A 24,763-nucleotide genomic window follows, 5' to 3' on the forward strand; every position below is an offset into this window, starting at 1 on the left:
TATTCCTATATGTAATTTTTCTGTCCAAGTGCCAGTTGATTATTTTGACATATCATATGCTCCTTGGAGATTTTCTATGTGAATCACATAGACTGATATTGCTGAGTGTGAGAGGGAAAATTTGCTATGTTTTGTAAAAGAACCCTAACTATACAATGTGTCGTGTGGCGAGGTAGCAGGTTCACACATAGCCATGAGATTCTACCTGATGTCCCTAACTAGGGATGTTGCATTCATTTCATTTATACAAAATGTACACCTTGTTTGAAAGTTGTATTTCTTCCATTGCTTGTATAAACAGCTTTTTCAACAATGTAGCCACAGTCATAAGTTTTATGGGACCAAAAGTGTAGATTGGTGTCGAAAATTTATAATATCTAGAACATCATTATATAAAGGTTAACCCCAGTGCCAAATAAGCACATATTGTGATCCCTAACTGTAGTCAAGAGATTGGGATATCAGGAGAATGTCCATAGAATATACCTTTGCATATCAAGGACTGCTTATCGAATGACATGATTTCAAAGGTATTTGAAAAACTGTGGAAAATTTATCACAAGTGTGATAGTAGTTACTTCAAGGCACCTGAAACATTGCAGTGTTTGTTATATGACCAATTCCATCCAAGTTTATTTTTTTGTGGTTGTTCTTGTTTTTATACACACTGAAATGAAATAAAGAATATAAAAAAAATATCATTGCTTCAGAGTAAAATGTGCCAAAGTCAAGTAGGATGAAGCAATGTCCATTGGCCCAACTACATGTACATGTATATACAAAGCCTTGGTAAAGCAAAGAAGAATTTATTCATGTAGTTTGCATATGCAGGTTTTGTGCCTTGAAGGTATAAAGCTTAAAAGGGTTGATATGACCAAAGTTAATGAAATAAAGAAGAGGTAAATGTTCATGTTCTGATAGCGTGCGTTTAAAGCATATCTGTTCTCATTCTGGCAAACCTGTTTGCAGTGACACAAATCGTAGATATCATTACGTATTAAGAAACTTTGTGCCAATTGTTTTAAATAAGCTTAATCAACATGTGTGGAAAAGAACTGTGTGTACATAGCCGTTCCGATGTGAGAACAGTATTACAGAATATGTGTATTTGTATGCGAATGTATATGAACAGAAAGTATTTTATGCAATAAATATGTACAGATATCGAACTTAAGGACCAGTGTGGAGTCAAGTAATTTTTAAAAAAGAACTCATGATAATACTATCACTGTGAGTATGAGGCAGGGTCTGCTCTGTGGAGTATAGAAAACTGCATTTCCGTGACAAATGTTGAAAGTCTCGAATACCTACTTTTGAATAAAATAGAATCACTCTGTAAAACTTATCTTTACAGATGTGCAGTAAATTATCCTTTGTTGAATAACATTTTCTTCAGTTGACTCCCACAAATGCACACTAAAATGCACACACGCACACCTTTGTTGTGGTTGCATGTGCATGTGCTTTGCCGTTCATTACTGAAAACCCTTGACCACTTGTAAGCCTGTTTGAACCATTGATACATACTGTAGCTATTTGACAGCACTCTCCGCCTATTGTCTTAGTGACTAGAGTATATATATATATATGTATATATAAAACATCATCTGCAACCATGAAGAAAAGTTATTAATCATTGCTGTGGTGATCTGTCAGCACGAATTTGTCACAGCATGAACATAGACAAATTAAAATGCTTTTAACATTTTGCCAACGCATCGGGGGTGGCCATAGAGCCATTTATTCCTGCAGAAGAGCACACATATCCCTGTAACGCTAGTTCACCTTTATCCGCGGGGTAACCTATCTCCGTTTTCAAAAGCAGTGCATTTAGGGCTATCATGTGGACGAAATGTGAGTTCAAACTGCTATATTTTGAAAATATTACAATTTGAATCAACCGTACGTCCACTTGATATCCCTAAATGTGCTGTTTTGAAAAACAAGGAATATAGGTTACCCCACAGATAAAGGTGAACTAGCGTTACTGATAATAAAAGAATATTTTAAGTCTGTCGTAAGTAATCGTTCGTTCTCAAGACGTAACTATGCGGAAGGCACAGCCATGATTAAGCATCACGTAACTTTACTTACATGCAAATGATACATTTCTTGATTAAACTATTATGTCGACAGCAATGTATGTGAATCAAACAAGAATAAGAGTCATGCAAATCAATATGTCAGGAGTGTCATCCCCTAACACATGATGCAATCGCACTCTGGATATGATGATTTATATTGTCCCATTGGCGTACTTGATCCAATCGATAAGGTAGTATGCGAAGTAGCCAATCATGAAGAGCACGAAGCACACGGGGAACCAGACTCGGGCAGCGTGGTCCAGGCGTAGCGCCTTCTCCTTGGGCGTCAGAGTCTTCCACCTACGTATGCCATGCTCTTCTGTCTGAGAAAATTCCGATACCTGTCGAATAAGCAGGATATGGCCCTTGAATAACGTAGGTTTAAATTTGTGACTAGATTTATGTTGTTAATAGCCATTTTCAGTCACCGTGAATGTCTTCTAACACCATACGTACACCTCTCTTAGAAAATAGCGTCAGAAAAGTGGGGTCGTGAGCCGCACCTCGAGCACGTTAAAGAACCCACCGCACTTATCGAAAAGTGTAGGGGTCCTTCTTAGTGAGTAATTCAAAACATACAGTCCTGCGGCCGCACCTGGGGTAATTGCTGTCGTATTGAGGTTACCTGAGTTAGCGCCAAATGGGAGCTGCTCCAGACCCTTGCGATTTAGCCCCGCCTGTTGTAAGCTCTTCTCAATCCACCCCAATAAATAATAACAATAACCAATAAAAAGTAGCTAGATTTACCACGGTGACCTTGGTCTTGGAGTCGCGTCGGATGTAGTAGTGGACCACGCCGTACTCGATCAGAGACACGAAGACGAACCACTGACAGGCGAACAGCCACACGTCAATGGCACGGACGTACGACACCTCCGGAAACGATTCAACTTTCCTGGTCTGGAAAATGGAAAACGCTTCTTCAGATAATATAAATGTAACGGAATTGGTTGAACGAGAAAGTTCGTAGAATGCTTGAGACCAAGCGCGAAGCTTGATGCACAACGCTTCAGGCGAAGCATGATGATTGATGCAAAGAGTAAAACTTGAGACGAACTGTACTTTAACGCTTGAGAGGAAACGGAACGTTTGAGGCGAAGTGTAATGCTTGAGACAAAGTTGATGGTGAGATGCGGCTTTACCCTGCCCCCGTTCTCATACTCTCCAAGCATAGATTAGGCTCCTGCTGCTTACGTTTTTTCGGGCTTTCTATTTTGTACCGATAGCGAGACATCAACAAAACATCACACAGGATCACTGCTGCTCATACCTGTGTGAGCATGGTGAGGACAGTCACCATCACACAGGGCCAATGCTACTCATACCTGGGGATCATTGCTGCTCATACCTGTGTGACATGGTGAGTACAGTCATCATGACACAGGGTCACTGCTACTCATACCTGCGTTACTAAGCATGGTGAGTACAGTCCACCATCACACACGGGCACTGCTACTCATACCTGCGTTACTAAGCATGGTGAGTACAGTCACCATCACACACGGGCACTGCTACTCATACCTGCGTTACTAAGCATGGTGAGTACAGTCACCATCACACACGGGCACTGCTACTCATACCTGTGTGAGCATGGTGAGTACAGTCACCACGTTCAGCGACACCCTGGCGGTCACCACCTCAGGGTTGACCCAGAAGGACGTCCAGCTCATGACGACAGTGGTCAGGGTGGGTCCGTAGGTCTGGATGAAGTGGAAATTTATCCGCCTGATGAGCGCGAAGCGGACCTGCCCCGATGTCAAGCTGCCGAATCGCGAAGCTTGCGCCAGCCCTTCAGCTGACATAAAGGGAACATTCAAAGATTACCGAAGTACAGGAGAGTTGATAGACATCAAGTTTTTACAGTCAAATTTGGTCTAACTTAACAGAGGCGCGACAGTTAGCGTTGTTTACGTGAAGACAGGATACTCCACAAAACATATTCCTTGGTAGTGAAATGGACCATTGTTTTGAGTTCACAAACTATTACTACTAATACTAGCATTAGGTCCAGGTTCAGGTCCGGACCTGGACCTGGTACTCTGAACATGGGCCGTACCTGTACTTGAATTTTCTGTATCGGCACCCGCCCTACTTATTAGTACTGCAATATACATTTTGTACTCTTGACACTCGACACGCCAATCAATCACTTACCATCGCAGGTGATGTCAGCCCCTCCGGATGTACAGTTTCCGTAGAAGTTGCATTTCTCGCACTGTGCCGTCCCCTGTCGGTCTGCGCTGATGCAGTCCTGCGACAAGCATTCGTCTTCCATTGAGGTGAAGTCGCAGGTCGAAGCCGCGTACAGACACGATATGCCTGTAAACAATGCACACCCAACCAAATGCAACGTGTGAACAACAAGAAAGAAGGATTTCCACAGAAGCGTGGAAATTCGTCATGCACAGAGCGAGCATGCCATTCATTGCTCGTGTTCAGATGATGATGAGTGCCCAGTATGTAAAGACGTTTGAGATTGAAAATATTAAAAAATCTTTATATTTTGATAAAACGGAACAATGGCGATCACTATTACATAGTATGTTTTCTTTCACGAGGAAAGAAAATACATGCTATTTCTCAGCACTATAGAGAATAGACACGTTTACGACAAGGAGAAGAATGGTTGATGAAATGAATATCTACAATGATGTGACAGATCTAATTGTTTGTATGTGTCATCCCCTATGCAAGTTGTTATAACTTGTTGTGGATACGTTTCAACTTTCTAACATTGATATAAGGTTATAAAAATTGATCGATGAACACCTTGCTAGATAAAGACCAGTGAACACTCACCGCGTTCCACGTAGGAGTTGACATAAGAGAAGGCGTGTGCTTTGACAAGCTGGAACTGCGCGTTGATGCCAGAAGATCTCACGACAACTGGATGTTTGCTTTCGTCGAACCACTCCGTCTTCGGACCCCATAGAATACGGGCTCCTCTATCTGAAATGTAATTAGAAGAAAGAGAGTCATATTGCACATTATCATTCTCTTTTTACAGCTAATGAGAGTATACAGCTAACAACAACATTATTATCATACTTTAGTCCATGGTTGTTTTTTTATTCATCAACAAAGTACAATGCAGGACAGAGGTGATGCACTCTAGCAGTACGCTAATATTGACATCACCTCTCTAAAAAACTGACAAGAACAAATAAAATAACAATATCAAAACAAACAATTCACAGCTATTTACAATAATTTGGGTTAGTAGTTGGTTGCAAAGCGTTTGGTATATACAATGTATGTCTGGGTTAACTGTAAGATAGTCCAAGGTTCTAACTGCAAACTAATCAACATTATGTTAGTGATAAACATACACATGTCCAGGCCCAGGGCACACTTCTGGACGTCCATTGGATATGATCCCAGCGCCATCTGACACTTGGACGTCACCTGGTATCTGCGACGTAGGATGGAAGAACAGAATATTGTGTACAGAGTACAATCGGGATTTCGTTTGTCGTCGTGAACAATGAATTCGAATAAGTCGACGGTTCTATCTAGAGGCATATACTTAGTACACAATTGATACAGTAAATCGTATGGAGCAGAAGACAGAAACTTATATTAATAAATATTTGTATTATTGTAAATGACAATGTGTAATGGAAGACCTCTTGACCTCCTCCAAACATTGAACCCTTGAAAACCGGCTTAGGCGGAAGGGATACTAGTTTGTAACTCAAGGCTATATAAATATTGAGAAAAAAAACAGTTACTGTCTGAACAAAGTAACCGTCCCGTCCCAACGTCCGTAAAGGAATTCTTCGAGGGACTTCACATCCTTTGCCTGGCCGAATACTATGTCTGGAGACCAAACGGCCAGGGGCTGTCCCAGGTAATCGTATGGAAACCATATCTGGCCAGCACGTTGTTGCATGAAACTTTCCTTGGCAAGTCGGTCGTCCACCCAATCACAGTGTAGGTAGAACTCAATCTCGTATTTCTTAAGACAACAAAAGAAAGCCTGAATGAAGTATGCTTATTGGAAAGCAATTGCAGCCTTTGGCTACAGTTGACAGAGTTTTTTGGAGACTATGCAAGTAACAAGTCCTAGTACATTTATATCAAAGTATCATTCATAAGTCATTTTTCAATTATAGTTAGCAGATCCAGTATCAAAGAACAGTTGTCCACAACACAAGTAGCTATGATTGCCAATGCAACTTTGGTATAGCAATCTTATGATTTGCATTTTATCCACACCGTATGACATTGCAAGTACATGTATCAATACACTATTGGTTTGGGTTTTGCTGTCTGTTGTATGATATAGTTTTACATCATTCTGTTTCTTAAAGCGTGAATATTAAAGCTTTAAGTCCCTTACCATCAGTCGCTCCGAAAATTGACCCAAATCCAAAATGTAGATGCCACAGTTGACGGTAGGGTCGTCTTTAAGACAAAAAGTGCCATTACATCGCTGTACAAGGTCGAGAATTTACTCATGTGTGATTAATTTTACACTGTTCTTCGTGACCTGTTGCAATTTGAATGACGTTGACAACTTCGTTTGTACTGTCCTGGTACCTGCTTCAGTCACACCATGCATTAATTCTTGTTTTTATATCTAAACATATGAAGTCCATAGTTCCTTTGTATTCCATACAGTATAATGGATGTCGGACAATACAACACATCACAATATATTGTAGTCTGGACTGAAGCAGCAGACTTGTTGCTGCCAAATCAACTGTAACGCTGCGAATGGGTGTTTCATGCTTGTAAAACGTCAGTATTTCAATCATGTGAACATAGCTTAAGCTTTTCGTTGGCTGCTTTTGAATCTAAATATTATTTTGTTTGTAATGATAAAGAAAAAGATATGACTGAGTTACCTGGAGCGGCGCTCGGGTTGTAACCCCATGGTAAAGCACCATAAATGGTCTGTTCCGGGTAGCTACTACTGTAATGTAAGGTAATGTTTCACATCAATAAGTATTAAATGCCAGACGAAGGGTGATACAATAAAGGAAGTGCACTGTTAAACAAAATGTGATTGATGAAAAAAAAAAGAATGGAACTATTTCTTCTATATTCTGCAAATGTATTAATTAAATACAGGTATTTAACAAATTGTTTTATATTTGTATGTAGTCCGTTATCTCTCATATTCTAGCCCCAGCCTGCTCGTCCCATCGCTTTCCCTAGCTGCTGTTCTAGGAGAATTTACGGTTGTTATTGGCGTGTAACATTAAGTCTAGAGGCATTAAAAGTTTATTTTTGTTAGATACCACTGGAACTTTTACCATATAATGCTTATATGACTTCATTAAATATTTGCACACCAATTCATCGAAGTTACCCTTTCCCGGGCATGACATCATCGTCACGCTAATTCAGTACCAGTGTTGACTTGACTTTTCCATAAGTAGGGAACGAGTCACGCCGTGTAACATACACACTCAGTGTTCAGAAATGCATGTAAAGCTTTAACAATATGTTACAGTACTGCTCATGACACACAATAAGCTACAATACATACAATGGCAAGCTCTGTGGATTACTAGACACAATGACATGCAGGGATGAAATATGGCGAAAATGGTGTTATCCAACAATGAATCCAATCAAATAAGCACATTCCTCGTTCCAAACACTTTTCTTGTATAACAGGATGCACAATATGCTTCTATATGAATGAGTCACTTGAAATAACATGACGACATCCAAATGTACTGTGTATTGACGCCAACCTGTATTCAGCATGTGGTCAAGGACAAAACCACAAAAATAGATTGTAAAATAAGAATATAAGGTATTCCGATAGACGTTTTAATGCTGTAGTTTTTGATAGCCAATGTCTATAAGCCCTCCTCTCTCCTTCCATCGCCTTTTAATTTCACAACTGAAGTCAGGTGCTCATTTTTACACTTAGTTTGAGTGAGGAATGTCATGTAAAGTTAATCTGCAGTTATGTCAGACCACGATAAGATTATATGGCCTATAAATAAATGAAGTGTACTGTTATACCCAGCTACAAGTGTCTTGTTTCACATTAATTGTCGCCCATCCGGCAGTAGGACTATAAGAAAATATCAAGAAACGATGCGGGCGATAGTGGCAACGGTACTTACCACCAAAGATTAAAGAGCACTTCAGGTGTCTGAGTAATTGCCAGACGGTATGGATATGGCGACAGGGGACACATTAGTACTGCATGTTACAAGCGAAATTTGATCATGAATGTCTTTCCCATGCTACAGAATAACTTTGTGTGCCATGGGTATCAGTCTCTGAATGTCATATTTAAGCTGGAAACGTTTAAAGTTTGTTAAAATATTGTGACAAGAGACCACCCCAAGACTCAACGACATAGAAAAACCTTCCTTATTGAAGTACAGACGACATGTAACTTACAGTCTCATTCTAACTCTTCTCAAACTCACCTGTTGGGTCCAGGAGTCGTACCATTCAATTCCCCGCTCGCCACGCAAACAACACTTAAGAACAATCCAAAAACCCAAGGAAAGGAAACGCGACTAGCCATTGTGTGTCCGAACTTAAAAGACAAAACTAAACATGCATCAGATGATTCGTACTTGAGACGGTAATTACAAGACTCTATTTTGCATACTGCTTGTCTCATGAATAATTTAGACTCCACATATGTAATTGTACCTCGATTGAGCTGGCTGCTAATATAATGACTACGCTCATCAGCTACGATGTCATGCAAAGGTTGCCAATCATCGGTTCCACCCATGATCACGTGAACGACTCCTGCGAGGGTCATGATACTCCTATTGATATGACGTCACTTGATTGACAGTATTAGTTGAGTACGAGGCGATTCTTTTATTTCTCGGGCGGACAAAATCAGTCATGCTGTGCTTTTTTTGAAAATCAATGTTTATTTTTCAATGCTAGGTGAGTAAATACGCACCACCATGTATCTCTCATTTAGCTCTTAGATACGGCATCAACATTTCAATCATCATTTGTACTATATGATAACAGCTGTTGATAACATAAGAATAGCATTAGTACTTGGAGTCTGAAACCTAATGTATGTCACTGCACACATGTACACACACACACGCTCTAATGAAAGGTAACTTTCTTGGCGAAGGCAATAACGAAAAGCAATGTTATAAATGATAGTAGACATGTCAATACTCAATTCTCCAGACGATATCTGCTAGGGTTTTACAAATTTACTCAAAGTGAAACCAAATATTCTGCATTGTGTCTTTGTACGATGTTGTAACGTTACATGCTATACTGTGACTTGGTGCGATATTGTACCTTATATTGTGATGTACTTTTGGTACAATTCTGTTGCCATACTGCTCAATACTCAATTATCAATCATTTTCATCCACATTATATAGAAACATGCAAAACCATTAACGCATTGACACTTTATATGGCCCCGGTAGAGTACTTGACCCAATCGATGACGTAGTAGCCGAAGTAGCCAATCATGAAGAGCACGAAGCAGACAGGGAACCATACGCGGGCAGCGTAGTCGTGACGTAATGCCTTCTCCTTGGGCGTCAGAGTCTTGCAGCAGCCGCGCCCTTCTGTCTGTGAAAAAAATCAAGACCATAGCATGTCCAGATCAAAAGATAACAAAAAAATCGTAGTTTTGCTGCAGTACTAAGGTCACATACCAGAGGGCCAAAAATCGATCTTGTCATTCATCTTCCCAACCCCTTTCCACATACCAAATATTATCGTAATACATGCAGAGGTTCTAGAGTTATGCTGACCACAAATATCCAGAAACACATGCAGACACACAGACACAGACACACAGACACAGACACAGACACACACACACACACACACACACACACACACACACAAACACATACACATACATCAAAAACTATATCTCCATTTTTCATGGAGGTAATAAGGATTACACAGCTATCTGACGACATCAAACTTCATGTTGCCAATCCAATTTGTCATCAATTGTCTGCAACATGTCATTGGACGACACTTGTGGTGCTGATATGATGCTTCTTGCACCAGGTAAGACGTCAAAATGGAAAGAAGATGTTGTGTTTTGCGTTATTTTGTGAATGTTGATAGAACATGCGAACGCCGAGGTTAGCCTCCACCAGGTCTTCCTAGGGGTGTACGGGGATCGTAGAATTCGGCAAAACAATCTGGACATTGGCCAGGGGAGTCAGTCCATGCTACAGTTAATGTTACCCCTCCGCGACCGGCCAAACCCTCTAGTAGCAAAACTCCCCTGGCAAATTATTCTCCCAGCGTAGTCCGTCTGGTAGAGACTACGCCGAGGTGTTTTAGAATGACATTTGAAGACAAAGGAAGTTGCAAACCTGTGAACGTAACGTTACCTCATTAGATTTGTCCACTGCCTTGGAGTCGCGCCGGATGTAGTAGTGGACCACGCCGTACTCGATCAGAGACACGAAGACGAACCACTGACAGGCGAACAGCCACACGTCAATGGCACGTACGTACGACACCTCCGGGAAATACTCAACTTTCCTGGTCTGGAAATATTGTAATAAGAGACAAACTACTATTTCATTGGTCAAACTGTTGTATGGACCGGCAACCCCGTAGGCCTAAAATATGAGACGAAAATTCCTTGCGTTCTATTAAAAATATGATCAAAAATAATAGTGAAGGGGAACTTAAATATACCTTTTTTTAGAGTCCATTCCAAGACACCGTGCGGATGTTTGTTGCCATTGTTTAGAATTGATTTTAAAGTTTTTTAATTATATGTCTAGGACATTTGATACTTCAGAAATATTTTTAACACTGTTTCAACTTTATAAATATTTCTCTGGTCCTGTAAAACTTTGGAAATATTAATGGTGTGGAATTGGATACTTCTAATGGTTTCTAAATAATGATAACAGCATTCTACCATTATTTACCATTTTCTACCATTTTTTGTAAATGGTTCAGTGGGCTGGGAAGATAGCAATTCACACATCCTTGCAAAGTATGGTTGGGTGCCATGCAACAATGGCCCACCACAAAGGATCCACCAATGCCCAGCAGTGAAATCTAAAAATATACCAGGCAGACAAAAGGGGCTAACTTTTATGGGGCAATAGATTAATTCTACCATTTGGCAAGGTTTACCATTTTTTGTAAATATTTCTATATTAAATATTTCTAAAGAATCCTGCAGATGTTTGAAAATTATTGTAAATAAAGAGATTTTTGTGTGATCTCTTTCAAAATGTTTCCAAAGTATTCAAAGGAATTCAAATAGATTCAAAATTCCATATTATTTTTTTTGAAAAAGTTATAACTGTTGGGGCTTAGACATTCTTTTATTCAAAACGATTCCAACTTATTACAATTATTGTCTAAAAACCCTCATGGTGTCTCGGAATGGACTCTATGGAAAAAATACAATGAAGAAGTAGTACTTATCAAACAAATGACACAACGAGTTAGTTTATTTATCATACCTGTGTGAGCATGGTGAGCACAGTCACCACGTTGAGAGACACCCTGGCAGGCACCACCTCAGGGTTGACCCAGAAGGACGTCCAGCTCATGGCGACAGTGGTCAGGGTCGGTGCGTAAGTCTGGATGAAGTGGAAGTTGATCCGCCTGACGAGCGCGAAGCGGATCTGCCCCGAGGTGAAGCAGCTTAGACCCGTGGCTTGTTTCAGGTCCTCAGCTGGAGCAATGCAACACAATAGAAGCCGTTTGATTGTATACCCCATTTGCCAGTGTATTTCATACAATCCAGGGAGATTCAGCTGGACCTCACCGGCTCGGGATTTGGGGAATCCGTGCAATTAACAAAAGTGTGCAATAATCCGTTGTGCAATTAACTGACTTCTACTACTGTATTAGTAATTTGCTGCATGAGTTGTGTAATCAATATAATGTAAACAGATTCGGAGAATATGATTCTCGTAGCACAAATAAACGACTCAAACCTGGTAACTCACTTGCCTTCCTAAGTAAGGCCATACCTTAACCTTTGACGAAATAGAATTGTTATAGTGTAACGATAATTATTTCTGATATACAGACCTAAAAGGCGTGGCATGGGGTAGGTCTTAGAAAATAAAAGTGCATGTAGTAATGATATTAGTCTATATGATTTGACTCTTGTCATCCAACCAAGTAGTAAGAATGCCCTGAGGCGTCGCCAAAAAAATAAAGGAGTTTCATACCATCGCATGTGATGTCGGCCCCTCCAGATGTGCAGTTTCCGTAGAAGTTGCACTTCTCGCAGTGTGCCGTCCCCAGTCTGTCTGCACTGACGCAGTCATGCAACAGGCACTCATCCTCCAACGCCCGGAAGTCACAGGTGGATACTGCATACACACAGTTTTTACCTGTATGGACAAACATAACCAATCGAGAATTGTGATTATAGTTAGCTGAAAAAAATCTGACGATTATCAAGATTGAAGCCGACCAGAAGGAATTTACTATTTCACCATTGTCTTAATAAACCATCATTACAGAAAAATGATGAATGTACAATGGCCGACCTGGTATCAATGTGCACAATCATGTTGTACATATCCATCTAAAGTACGATACAGATGCAGACATTTTCATTTACGTTTTGTGATGTGAAGCTCCAAACAGCTGTACTAATGCGTGAATCTCTGACAACAAGGGAACGCAATGTAGTGTGACACTTCAACACTCACCGCGTTCGGTGTGCGAGTTGACATAGGAGAAGGCGTGGATCTTGATAAGCTGGAACTGCGCGTTGATGCCGGACGACTTCACAACAACCGGGGGCTTGTTTTCATCCCAGAACCACTCTGTCTTCGGACCCCAGACGAGACGGCCACCTTTAACTGTACATGTAAACAAATCTTATAAACGTATTCATAAAAGTTTATTGCAAATTCTTGCCCGTGGGCTAATTGCAGGTAACATGATGAGACATTCAGACAAAGTAAAAACAATATCAAGGATGTCTAATCTAGTCTAAAACTAGTAAAACCTAACTTTAGATCCTGGGTAACCAAGGAGCTTTTATCAATTGATAAAAGCTCCTTGATTAATCTGACATGTTTTTTCGTGAATGGATGGCAAGGTTTGTAAAACTATGACAGATTTTATACCATCGATTGTGACATAGTCAATGTGCATGCATTCATATCTACTGCAAAAAAACAAAAAAAACTGAATGTCATTCAAATCATACAGACGTACACAGATTCATTCCCAATGCACAGTTCTGCACGTCCAGTGGATATGCTCCCAACGCCATGTGACACTTGGACGTCAGCGTGTATCTGGAATATATAGCATAATCGTGTGTAATTGGGAATACAACAAACACCGGTGGATCTTTCTTAATTGTTATCCTACTGAGCCCGTCTATATATACGGGATGCATATATAAGATGCCTCTATGTGGGGCCAGTATATTTATGGGTTTCCTGCATTTCTCACTTAAATTCAGCATACCGCAGCAAAGCGCATCGATTGGGGAGGTAAATCTGTAACCTCCATAGCAGGCTCTCTGAGGCCTTTTTGACTCATAATACACTTTTGCTGGCCATTTCTTTTTGTACTGGATCGCTGATTGTTGGCCTTCTCTGACTGCTGGCCTCAGCGACCCAGTACAAAAAGAAATGGCCAGCAAAAGTGTATTATGAGCCAGAAAAGGCCTCAGAGAGCCTGCTTTGAAGGTCAGTAAATCTACAGCAACAGCCCCAAATACCTTTTACTGATTTTTCAAGACAGCGGAAGGCGAAAGATCCCACCTTTTCTATTATGTGTGGGTTTTGTGAAGTTAGAAGGAGAATTGGTTTCTTTTTGTCGGTGAATGTTAAGACGTTTAGATGGAATTTGACGGCCTCTTCAAACAGCTCTTTTCTTTCGTGATAATAGAAAGAGCAGTTTGACATAAAATGTGTTTCAGCCCGGGTGGGGGGGGGGTTAGTTAACTATGCATAAAAAATCGTCAGCGGGACAAGGTTTCAATGATATGATAAACCAAACCATCTGACCCACCCAGAGAAATCCTAGGAACTTGCATATATATTAAGTGGCAAGTTCAATCATAGGAAATTCAATTAGATTGTTCCGTCACAACATACTTCATGATCTTAGTAACGGTCCCATCCCACCGCCCGTAAAGGTATTCCCCACTTTCCTCTACATCCTTGGCCATGTTGAACTGCACGGTGGGGGTCCAGATCAGGATGGCCTTTCCCGCGTCATTGCGAGGTAACCAGATCTGGTGAGCCCGGTCCGGCAGGAGGCTTTCCTTGGCCAGTCGACGGTCGACCCAATCACAATGTAGGTAGAACTCGATCTCGTATTTCTAGGACATTTGTGAGAAACAGGAACAAATTTTATATTAGTGCAATTGGTCGAGACGGGACTTCGACACACATGCAGCTTTCGATGATCAGTATCATTGGCCATGGTAGATAGATTTCAACCGTTTTCGTGTCGTGAAGAAACATCATTAATTGATCAAGAGCTCACTGCAAATGATGTCGGCTTTCTGTTATATATGTTTACCCCCAAAAGCTAATTTCTATTTGGTACCAAGTGATTACTTTATATGATTAGATAGCAAATTACTTTATAATTACATTGCTGAAAAATAATGCCCTAAAGATGCCAACAAAGTGTGCAGATGAATACAATTTAGGTCCTCACCATCAGTCGCTCTGAAAAATGACCCAGGTCCAGGATATAGATGCCACAGTTGACTGTATCATCCGCTATGCATGGGAGGACATGGTATTACATTAATGTGTGGTTAGCGGGTTCATAACAGTCACGCTATGCAGATAGACAAAAGGTGACTCGATGAGCAGTGGACCGTACGCTGTAGAAAGTGGATTCCAACCAAGACTGGAGTTGACGGTTGAAAATATGGGTAAGTCTAATTCTATGTTGGAAATTACAGTTGAAATTTGATCCAAAATGGCCTAATATGTATCCCTCTAACTGTTTCAGGTATTTGCATTTTTTGTTGATAACGGTGTGTCATTCTTTTCATTGAGTGCCAGTATTCTGAGATGCACACAATGACGGGTAGTGCACCTCTTCGCTTCGAAAATGTACACTATACTAACCGATGTCTATGGCATGACATCACACAATATATTACAATACAACAGAACATAATGCAATACAATACAATACAACACAACACAGATAAGTCGGCAGTCGAAAGCATTATAATTGCTTACCAGACTGTAACGGCAGCATGATGTTGCTCATATTATCAGACAACAAAAGATTATTGTAGTCCCTTGGGGTTTTGGTCAAATTGTCAACGTATGTATTTCAATCAATAAAAAGTTATTTTTTGCCACAGAAAACCTGTATAGGTTCAGTCTTTCTTGTTTCTGCTTGTGATACAGTAGCCTTCTGCAGGCTGAAATGTGATGGAGATACGTTTCTGTTTAAAGTAAGACAGAATAAAAATAAAAATACCTGGAACGGCGTCTGGGTTGTAGTCCCCTGGTAAGTCACCATACTCTGTCATGAATGGGTAGCTGCTGTAATACAACATAACGTTAACGCTAGAATTTCAAAGACAAACAAAGAGTGATATGTAATAATGTTAACATCAGACTATGTAAAAGCTGAAATATATATAAATACAAGACGAATGGGCTGTACAAGATTGAAGTTAGGGACTCAACTAACATAAATCTATGGATGCGACGTTAGGTGGTGTTAACATGGTTAGGATAAGCATACGGTTTACGTACGCTGAAATGCACCCATTGTTCAAACATTGTTCTCCATAATCATTAAACTAAAGATGCGGCAAATTGGGTACAAGATCAAGATCAAGAGAGCTAGCACCTTCCTAGGGTATGGAGATTTCTAAGCGCCAAGCACCTTCGTCTATAATGCCATGACATAAAAGCACATAGCGCCTTCCATTTGTTATTCCATCTTCCATTGTATGCAAATACGTCTTACCTCAACTGCAGTAACGTTATATGTGCACGATGTCTATCATTTTTTTCTATCCATTCTTGAGTACAAGTACTTACACATAGCACCACACTAGAGATAAAGGTCCCTCGCTTTAGACTGGTGACAACAAAACAACCACCAAATTCACCATCAAACGTTTGTTATATGACTTCGTGCCTTTGTCATTGTCATTGGCACCATGCCTTGTATGTAGATCTAACGTTGTAACGTTACATCCTTATTATAACCCATGCACACATACCTGTTGGAAACGGGAGTCGTAACATTCAAGTTGCTGCTCGTCACATTTAGGATACAACAGGACAACCCAAACACCAAAGGAAAGGGATAACACACGAGACATCGTGTGTCAGTACTTCGTGTTGTATGTATATTAGCTAAACCACTATCTTAGATTCGTGTCTATAAGAATATACATTACGTCTGCTGCTTGTGTCATGAATAATTAAGTTGTGCATGTAATAGACCAATCAAGCTTAGTTTCTCAATCAATAGAAGAATGCCTGCATGTCGGGCAAATGTTAGCATTCTTGCGTTTCTGCGGTCTACGTTTTCAACGATGTGGTTGGGACTAAGTGAGCATTTATCATGACATAGGTGAACTGGCCGTGTCTACGAATATGTTCTACAAACATTATTTACCAAACATCAGACCTTACGACTCATGATCACGTGAACACCCCGTGGGAGAATCATGATACCCCCAGTGGTTCGTTCGATATTGGTAACGCAATAAAAAAATCTTATTACAATCCCTTCATTATTATTTCATGCTGACCAAAAGAAAGGGTCGTTTCTGTGTTTCCGGAGGTCATGATCAATGTCGCTCAGCAGGTGAACGCCCGCTACTGTCTGTCTAGGCTCTAGGAAGTAAGGCTGTGTTTCATAACCAGTATTGTGTAAAAAATGAAATGTTGATAATGTTGCTACATTATGTTTTTCTGTAACTCAATTGCTAGCAGCCTCGCAGTTAAGCTCCTGGTTCCAATTAGTTGGTAACTGGGAGACCTCGGTTCAATTCTGGGAAGGTGTCTCGGTTAGGGCTGCACCCGTCTTTTGGAAGGGGCGTACATCCTGGCAACTCTCTACCTTCATGGCTACCTTGCCTCCAGCCCCCCCCCCCCCAACGACCTGGAGGTCAAAGGTAGGTAGATACAATTAGGGTTCAGTGTAAAAGGAGGTGCCTAGAGCAGCAGCCCCTCCCTGTAAACACGTACCCTACTATCATAACTGCAAGGCCAAGGCAACTTGCTGCTATACATTCATGTACCACCTGGCACTACAGGAGCCCAAAAGAACTATGCTGCGAGGTACACATGACAGGGGATTGCAGCATACATGTTCCCTGTCTGACTTTGAATGGCTCAAATGTGGCATTTTGCACGCAAAGTTTTATTTCAAGCTTTTGGAAAGTCCTAGTTTACGTATGGATATAAGTAGAGAATCACAGCCTTCATCGGCATCTTAACATATGGCTACATTTTACAATATATTCTCTCGGAATGCCATATCTATCTATTCTTTTCATATTCAGAATAGTCCCATTATAAGATGTTACATAGAATAAAGGAGTCTACATAGGTAGCGCTTTCAATAATCTTGGTATTACATCTTACTTCCATGTAACATGTCCACCTGTGGTGTAATCGCGGCACTTCATTGAGACTATGATATTCATCATACCCCTTCAAACTGAACAAGCTTTCAATGCTCATGACCTCACTAAAAGCTATTTGGTCGTAATGACAAGTACGAGGCATGGCAGCCCGTTGCACTTAAGTTGTCTGTTGCGTGCAGTTAAGGATATTTTATTGTAGTGACATCAATTTCAATATGTCAATATAGTGATCTTTGAAGTAGCTATCTTCGGTCCTGCCTTTGGTGCACCTGTATTTGCTGGATATACTCGGTCCACATCGAGAATTTAGTAGTTGTACTATATACCAAACATAACGTAGGTTTTAGTCACGTGCAATGCTATATCACCACATAGGTAATGTTTTCTTCATATTATCATATATCAATCACTATCAACATCATTGTTACTGGTATTTAAAATGTCTCCATTGCTTAGCCCTTCATTCTGCATTGGTGATACTATGTTATAAGGTATCTTGTGATACATGATGCGTTGTACTTTTTTTCCTTTCTTTCTTTCTTAACTGTGCATATGAAACAAGCATACAAGTATACAAACGCCACATTCAAGAGCAAAAAGGATCTTTTCACTAGAGAATCATCATCTTATGTAGCTCATTAGGTGTCATTCGGTCTTATCACAAACAGACAATGCTTGAAAACATGTACTATCACGCCAAAAGGCGGTCTAAAAGACTGGCTGATACGGGTAGCGACAGCGTTATTACAGTATATCATTATGGTAATTCTCTCAACCATTGCCTAAAATCGTCCATGGGCAATGTCCCAGGAACCACCTCCAGATGTTCACAACTGAATTTGATAAAATACCCAAGTTTGGTCTCGCATATACACTGCACACAAAACAAATGATAAGATTATCTAGCAGTTATCGTAATTTTGACTGTAACTGACGTACAGTCCGTATGCGATAATAAAAAAGCAAAACATCAAAGGGTACAATATGCGGCAGATTCTGTCGAGTTGATCAGCGTATTCGGGACGGGTCTTGGCTGGTTTTCGTGGCAGCTTATCATTATCAGAAAAAGAACCCTTTCGTATGTTATAAGTGTTCTTTTTGCACTTATTCTTAGAATCAGTGTCATCGTCAAACTTGCTGGGATCGTGTTTGTTCTTGTCATCTCGAAGCAGTGATTTGAACCCCTTTTCTCTGTTGCCGAGCAGGTCATCGTCGATGTGTTCAGTCTCCATGTTGTGTTGGACGACCTTGGGCTGCAAGGGTAACATAGTTTATGATAATCTGTAGCAATATATCGATTTGAATCACACAAGATTGACAGCCATTTTTTTAATCACACAAGATTGACAGCCATTTTAGATAAAGTTCTCGACAACAAAAGCATCCTATTACAACGCTTTGCCTGAAGAAGCAGAGAGAATAGCGTATGTCATACTCGCAGCAGCTTTGATTTATTGCCTGTACGTCACGTGAATTTTGATCATATCATTATTTGATATATCAAACTTATATTGTATACCTGAATGTGCCTTGTACCTTTTTGGTTCATTTGTGCAGTTTTGGTATAGTTTTGTCAGGTTGTCGAAAAACCAGATTATAAAGATCTTTGACCTGGTACAACAGAAGGACTATAGTACGTTTTGGTATAGCGACTATACCAAATGTAATAAAGTAAATATTTTTAGCTCAAAATAACCTGGTACAATCTGCCCAGAGAAAGGTGCCAAAGGGCTATACCAAAACGTAGTCAAGTGAATATTTTTAGCTCAAACGTACTTCAGGAGGACTTGATGTGACTAGGAAGTTCACGACGGCATACTCCATCAGGGCGAAGCAGACGAAATTCTTGCAGACAAACAGCCAGACATCGATGGCCCGGATGTACCCCAACTCTGCATCGGTTGTTCGCATATTCTGAAGGAAAACAAAAACAAAGAGATACATTATCATTCATGAAAATTAAAAAAAAAAATGTTGGTCCTCTAATGTCTGTTGTGTCATTAACGTCGTACTACGTTTTGGTTTTCTGACCAACACCTTAGAGCTTGTAACATATACTTGGTAAAATATGTATCATCTGGTGTGTTACGCCGAAGGGAGGTTATACGGGCTATATTGATACAGATACAGATCATTATTGACACGACAAAAGTACAGCGACTTTCGCAAGGTCTGCTCAAAATATATCTGTGAACAAACAAGTGTATACAATGAATCACCTGCAAGGATGTCTACGCATAAGTATCAATATATATCAGCATGTTGAGTATCATTTACACTATTGGTTCTAAGGTACAGAAACATTATAAGATATGTGTTGACATCATGAACGGAATTTTATATGTATCTGGATTCTGTTGAAGTGACGTACCATTGATATCATTGTCAGGACCGTAGTGACGCCGAGCCCAGTTCTCGCCGGAGCTGAGCGAGGGTCGAGCCAGAACGAGATCCAGGACAGGACCACTATACCCGAGGTTGGAGCGTAGGCGTAAATGAAGCCATACTCAGCGTGCCGTCTCAGAAGGAGCTTAAACTCCAAGGTGGTGGAAGACAACATATTCTTCGTGGAAAGACCTGCAGATGTCATAAATATTTCCGGTTTAACTCAATACCATCGCATGTATGTCGTCATATCATCAATCCATTAGTCTATCTATTTGACCGTTGGGGCAGAACAGAAAATCTGGCAGTCAGTTTTGTCCACCTTCTCGGTGTTTTCTTAGTGTTTCACTTAGTGTCCTATCTGTCCATTCCATGATATCCTCTTCCCATCTTTTCCGTTTTCTGACCTTTTTTCTTCCTCCCTGGACCTTTTATTCAATAGATAAACGTGAATCATAAAGTCATCAAAAGAAAATAGATAATATGGATAAGCATACATATTCCCTCACCTCTCGACGTATTGTTAAAACACTCCTTCAATGTCGGTGGTGCACACCGGCCACCGAAGTGGTTACATTTGATGCATTCATGCTTGTGTAGATTGTCTGCATCTGTACACTTCATCCGTGTGCATGCATCGGAGCCTTGGTAGTCACAAAACCCTCGCTGGTAAGAACAAACATTGCCTGGAAAAGACAGAATATTAGTATGAAAGTTCTTTTTTAACATAACATTATAGAGAAGAAACAAAGTGTGCGGTATGTATTGATTTTTTAGTGGAAGTCTGTATCGGCTATCCGTCATGGTTTGATGAAGATTGATGTCAGTAGCGAATCAGAGCTTAGGTTACTCCGATATCAGCTGTTAATGTTAATACGAGTAATTTTTAAAGGCTGCTTTTCAAAAACCGCAGACAATACTAAAGGGCTAGCCGAATGGTGTAATTGTGTTGATAACCAGGTCCGAAAACCAAGCAGATGTAGGTTTTTTTTACTACACTTTCATTTACTAGCTTGTCAAGAAGCTACGGAAAAACATTCTACATTTTCGCGAAAATGTTGCCATTTTAGTTATAAACTTGCTGATCAACAGATCTTACTCAGTGTTACAGACAGAAGACAGTCGATGCTGTCTGACACGCGTACGTCTGACCGTTTACACAATCATCTTTAGTTGCTTAAGTAATTATGGTTTGGCGTAAGGAAGCAACTGATAAGTAGTGAATATCTATAAGTAAATTGGGGTTACCTACTTGGACCAAAGTACGACCCCACGTAGCTGGTGTAGTTGATACCGTCAATCAGGAAGTCGGAGCGCACAGTCGACATCAGTGTAGCCACTACAGAACTGTCGGGAAGCCAGTACATCGGCTCGTTCCACATGGCTTTCACCCCGCCATCTGCAGAACACAGACATCGAATTTAGTATTCATTTACGAACTGTGCAGTGGAAAACAGCTAGAGCTATCAACGACACATTCAGATAACAAATTACAACTACTAATCAATTTTGTTTATGATTTTCCGCTGAAAGTTGACCAATTTAAGAATAGTTGTGCTACGTGTGTGATAATGCTGACAGATCATCAAACATAGATTTGTCTGGAGAAACCTACATTTGTCTGAAGCATGGAGAAAGATTATCCTGATTGAATTGTTCCTCTGCATTACGATTATTTACCTGTATGCGAGGAACACATGCTGCAATAACACCGGTTCAAGAAAGTTATTTAGTAGTGTCACTCACAAGTCGATAGAGCCACAGCACAACATTGTAGGTCATGGGGATAGTGACGAAGATTCATTAAGCACGCTTGGTTAAGGCTGAATCTGTAACATAGATATATACGCAAAGATATATATCAGAATTTACATATTCTCAAGTACATATATCCAGCACAAAGTGTCTAGCACTAATGAAACCAGCATCATTTTTTGTGCCTTGATTGAGGTTTTTGGAGACATAATATGCATCTCCATGTACATAATCACACAGTCACACACACACATGCATAGAATAAATGTACAACACAAAATCTACCGTATCAAATATAACGTTACATTTGTTTTGTAGGCAGTGTAGCAGTTGACAACCTCAAGTCAACTGTGCGGAATTTAACCACATCCTCAGAAAGAATGCTCTAGAAACTTAATTCGGATCCCACGCTCAGAAATGTTTCGCCAGGTGCTGTTCTGTGTTAGAGCTCGAATGAACACACGTACAATGCGTTCTATCTTAAATATGCCAGGTGCATAGTACCCTGGATGGCGTGAATGATCACAGGTGCTAAACCACATACATTAGTTTTCTATCAATATCAATAATGTCTCTTGGTGATTTGTGAATATTGAACAGTATACATTTCATCTTCAGGCGCTATAATCTGTAAATTGTATCAACACCACAAAACGTACATACTACATACTTTTGAGCCAGAATCACACTTCCGTCGTAAAGCAGCACTGGAGGAAAGAAATCCACACGGTTTTGGTATTCTTTAGAAAGCACAGATGTCTGGATGGTAGGTCTCCAGATGTTCCCCTGGATGTAACTTGAACCTGTGTCGTTCCCCGGTCTGGCTTGTAGCAATCTGGTGTCCCTCCATTGGCAAGCCAGGACGAAGTCGATGTAGAATGCCTTAAAAGCAAAGTAAAATCCTTTTTTTTACCCTTGCCAAGACCAATGTCAAATGTCTGTCAATGTGTACGTTGATGTTACCTAATCCAAAGGATATATGTTTCAACAACCACAAAGTTAAATCATTTAAGAACTAGCAATCAGGCACGTATCCCAAAATTTGATATAGTCTAGCATCTTATAATATGAATATTGCTTACCGTATCTCGGAGTATCTTATACTGTGTCACTGTGTCAAGGCTTAGAATGATGACGCTGCAGTTCATGTCAACCTGACCATCTGTAGCAAACATAAACATAACAAAAGCAACTTCGTGGATCTTGTTTCTTCAAGTAACAGTTTGAACCACCATTACAACCGCAAACGAGAAGTTGATGCAGATAACGGACGTAAAACATTGAAAACATTGGATGGTACTTCGAGAACCAAACTCATCTATGTTACTAGGCAATAGACACAGTTTTAGCTAGTTTGAATACCAACAAGAAATAAAAGTTGAAATGTTGTCTACAAAGGGGTCATCAACAGCATGGTAAGAATGATGTTAACGTCTTTTTTTATACTGCTGTCGTGACATCAACTGAACCTATGCCGCTGTCATTTTGCTTAATCTTTTTTTGCGGATTCACCTTTTCCAAATATTAAAGCTATTTTTCCACACGCTGAGAAAATTTTACAGTTGTGTTTCCCTATAAGTAAGTTATTGTATCTTTTTTGCGACGATGAGGTCGACTGATAACCTCTTCTATAATACATGAGGTGAGACAGTGTCACCGAATCAGTAATGAAGTTATGTCTAGCAGTAATTTCAACCTGTCAATTAAGCCGTCTCATTTGTATCAGCAGAGTATAACCTCAGTATGCTCAGCTGAGATAAGAAGTCAATTAGGCAATTATCATTACTAATATTGCTGGAGGGTGTTCTTTTCGGGATGTCAACAAACCATAGCATATACTACGAGAAACTGCGATTTGCCAGATTCAAATTCCTGTCTTACATCTTCATGCTATATGTACATTTCTGCAGGCGTGTGTGATACCGTTTTACATCAACAAGGTGATGGTGATGTAGTACTGTTCATTATCGAGAAAAGATATTTGATATTTGCAACATGTATATTGCATTACCTGACAGTGTGCAGTTAGTTCTTGCCTGTGATATCTTTAAAATATACGCCCATTTACAGCCTTCCACTCATTCAACAATTAATTCTTTCATTCGTTTCTTCCTTACTCTCTGTTGGTGGCGGCTCCATATGACTGTAGTTCTCCGGTACGCTGACAGACGTACTGATGTACGGCATGTCATTGATGGTCGGGGTGGCTGTTTCATTTGACTGAAAGGAAGCCCTGAGGTGAAAAAATAGATGTACAAATTGCAAAAATAGATCCATAAAATGAAACATAGACACTATACGTAACACAACACAAACATTCTAACACCTATTCTTAGAGTAAGGGTAATTGTGTATTATGCAAATAATTTCTGGTTTTATACAAAAAGGTGGTGTAAGCTTTGGAGAATGTACAATCTATTTGAGTATTACAGGATTCATAAAGAATGATGTACATTGGTCAAGCTGACAAAAGGTGGTTCTAAATTGTACTGCCCCCATGATGATGCCCCCGTTAGATTTTCAACTGAAGAGAGGTTATCATACGCAGATGTGCGTAGAGTATGGACAAAATGTTAAAGATCTATCATAAACTGCAGATTGGGTTTGTGTAGAATGAAAATCATGTTAAATATATGTTTTATTTCAAGCAATTCTCATGTAACAGCTTTATGAACTATGGGGGTGTAAGTCTTACGGAAAGAGGATGTGTTGCAATCGATGAACTAGATGAACTCCTAATCAGCACCTTATGCATGCATTCTGACATTATGGGATTGTCATATTAAAAAGTCGAACCTATGGACGGACAGTGTATGAATGCAAACTTACTGGTCGTTGTCAGGACGGCCTCCGTCTTGGGAAAGTGCCTTCGGTACAAGGAGCATGAACATCAGTAGAACTGCCATCTCCATCTTTGTCATGAAGGGAAGACACTGAAAACTGAAGACTCGATCTCTGTCAGCGAATAATGTCGTTTGTTAATTAAGTTGACATGTGTTTATCACAA

The 24,763-nt window shown here is 40.1% G+C and overlaps 5 protein-coding genes across 5 annotated transcripts; all 5 read right to left on the reverse strand.

Moving 5' to 3' along the window:
* Window positions 1–2,768: 2,768 nt before the first annotated feature.
* Window positions 2,769–5,492, reverse strand: LOC118418627. Its single transcript, XM_035824637.1, has 5 exons — window positions 5,414–5,492; window positions 4,884–5,033; window positions 4,239–4,403; window positions 3,665–3,879; window positions 2,769–2,984 (listed from the first exon to the last, which is right to left on the reverse strand). Exons 1-5 carry the CDS (start codon window positions 5,469–5,471, stop codon window positions 2,778–2,780), a joined length of 795 nt encoding a protein of 264 aa, XP_035680530.1. The 5' UTR covers window positions 5,472–5,492; the 3' UTR covers window positions 2,769–2,777.
* A 319-nt stretch (window positions 5,493–5,811) lies between these two features.
* LOC118417565 lies at window positions 5,812–8,688 on the reverse strand. The gene is made up of 4 exons (XM_035823159.1): window positions 8,486–8,688; window positions 6,935–7,002; window positions 6,427–6,491; window positions 5,812–6,042 (listed from the first exon to the last, which is right to left on the reverse strand). The coding sequence occupies exons 1-4, from the start codon at window positions 8,683–8,685 to the stop codon at window positions 5,812–5,814; spliced, it is 564 nt and encodes a 187-aa protein (XP_035679052.1). The 5' UTR covers window positions 8,686–8,688.
* Window positions 8,689–9,461: 773 nt separating this feature from the next.
* On the reverse strand, window positions 9,462–13,547 carry LOC118417571. The gene is made up of 6 exons (XM_035823163.1): window positions 13,233–13,547; window positions 12,719–12,871; window positions 12,230–12,394; window positions 11,510–11,724; window positions 10,412–10,570; window positions 9,462–9,626 (listed from the first exon to the last, which is right to left on the reverse strand). Exons 1-6 carry the CDS (start codon window positions 13,486–13,488, stop codon window positions 9,462–9,464), a joined length of 1,113 nt encoding a protein of 370 aa, XP_035679056.1. The 5' UTR covers window positions 13,489–13,547.
* A 390-nt stretch (window positions 13,548–13,937) lies between these two features.
* LOC118418609 lies at window positions 13,938–16,393 on the reverse strand. The gene is made up of 4 exons (XM_035824608.1): window positions 16,240–16,393; window positions 15,483–15,547; window positions 14,697–14,761; window positions 13,938–14,352 (listed from the first exon to the last, which is right to left on the reverse strand). Exons 2-4 carry the CDS (start codon window positions 15,532–15,534, stop codon window positions 14,098–14,100), a joined length of 372 nt encoding a protein of 123 aa, XP_035680501.1. The 5' UTR covers window positions 15,535–15,547; window positions 16,240–16,393; the 3' UTR covers window positions 13,938–14,097.
* A 1,861-nt stretch (window positions 16,394–18,254) lies between these two features.
* Window positions 18,255–24,668, reverse strand: LOC118417572 (glutamate-gated chloride channel subunit beta-like). The gene is made up of 11 exons (XM_035823164.1): window positions 24,586–24,668; window positions 23,874–23,989; window positions 22,839–22,918; window positions 22,427–22,638; window positions 21,748–21,830; window positions 21,254–21,400; window positions 20,511–20,687; window positions 19,988–20,193; window positions 19,393–19,530; window positions 18,721–18,869; window positions 18,255–18,270 (listed from the first exon to the last, which is right to left on the reverse strand). The coding sequence occupies exons 1-11, from the start codon at window positions 24,666–24,668 to the stop codon at window positions 18,255–18,257; spliced, it is 1,407 nt and encodes a 468-aa protein (XP_035679057.1).
* Window positions 24,669–24,763: the final 95 nt, after the last annotated feature.

This window comes from Branchiostoma floridae, chromosome 6 (assembly GCF_000003815.2).
Source record: "Branchiostoma floridae strain S238N-H82 chromosome 6, Bfl_VNyyK, whole genome shotgun sequence".
In the NCBI taxonomy this organism is placed as follows: Eukaryota; Metazoa; Chordata; class Leptocardii; order Amphioxiformes; family Branchiostomatidae; genus Branchiostoma; species Branchiostoma floridae.

Bases quoted from the DNA above. Each gene is read 5' to 3' on its own strand.
- LOC118418609 (XM_035824608.1), bottom strand. From the start codon at position 15,534: ATGACAGAGTATGGTGACTTACCAGGGGACTACAACCCAGACGCCGTT. The intron at 14,762-15,482 runs GTATTTTTATTT...TCCCATGCATAG, and splicing joins CAACCCAGACGCCGTTCCAG to CGGATGATACAGTCAACTGT. The intron at 14,353-14,696 runs GTGAGGACCTAA...CAAATGTCCTAG, and splicing joins ATTTTTCAGAGCGACTGATG to AAATACGAGATCGAGTTCTA.
- LOC118417572 (XM_035823164.1), bottom strand. From the start codon at position 24,668: ATGGAGATGGCAGTTCTACTGATGTTCATGCTCCTTGTACCGAAGGCA. The intron at 22,919-23,873 runs GTAAGGAAGAAA...TGTTTGCTACAG, and splicing joins GGAGCCGCCACCAACAGAGA to ATGGTCAGGTTGACATGAAC. The intron at 20,688-21,253 runs GTAGGTAACCCC...TGTCTTTTCCAG, and splicing joins GGGGTCGTACTTTGGTCCAA to GCAATGTTTGTTCTTACCAG.
- LOC118417571 (XM_035823163.1), bottom strand. From the start codon at position 13,488: ATGCTGAATTTAAGTGAGAAATGCAGGAAACCCATAAATATACTGGCC. The intron at 12,872-13,232 runs GTACGTCTGTAT...TTACATGTACAG, and splicing joins TGCATTGGGAATGAATCTGT to TTAAAGGTGGCCGTCTCGTC. The intron at 11,725-12,229 runs GTATGAAACTCC...GCATTGCTCCAG, and splicing joins GGCCGACATCACATGCGATG to CTGAGGACCTGAAACAAGCC.
- LOC118417565 (XM_035823159.1), bottom strand. From the start codon at position 8,685: ATGAGACAAGCAGTATGCAAAATAGAGTCTTGTAATTACCGTCTCAAG. The intron at 7,003-8,485 runs GTGAGTTTGAGA...CTTACATTACAG, and splicing joins ACGACTCCTGGACCCAACAG to TAGTAGCTACCCGGAACAGA. The intron at 6,043-6,426 runs GTAAGGGACTTA...TGTTGTCTTAAG, and splicing joins AATTTTCGGAGCGACTGATG to AAATACGAGATTGAGTTCTA.
- LOC118418627 (XM_035824637.1), bottom strand. From the start codon at position 5,471: ATGGCGCTGGGATCATATCCAATGGACGTCCAGAAGTGTGCCCTGGGC. The intron at 5,034-5,413 runs GTATGTTTATCA...ATTACATTTCAG, and splicing joins TGCCCTGGGCCTGGACATGT to ATAGAGGAGCCCGTATTCTA. The intron at 2,985-3,664 runs GTATGAGTAGCA...TCCATTTTCCAG, and splicing joins TACTCACCATGCTCACACAG to ACCAGGAAAGTTGAATCGTT.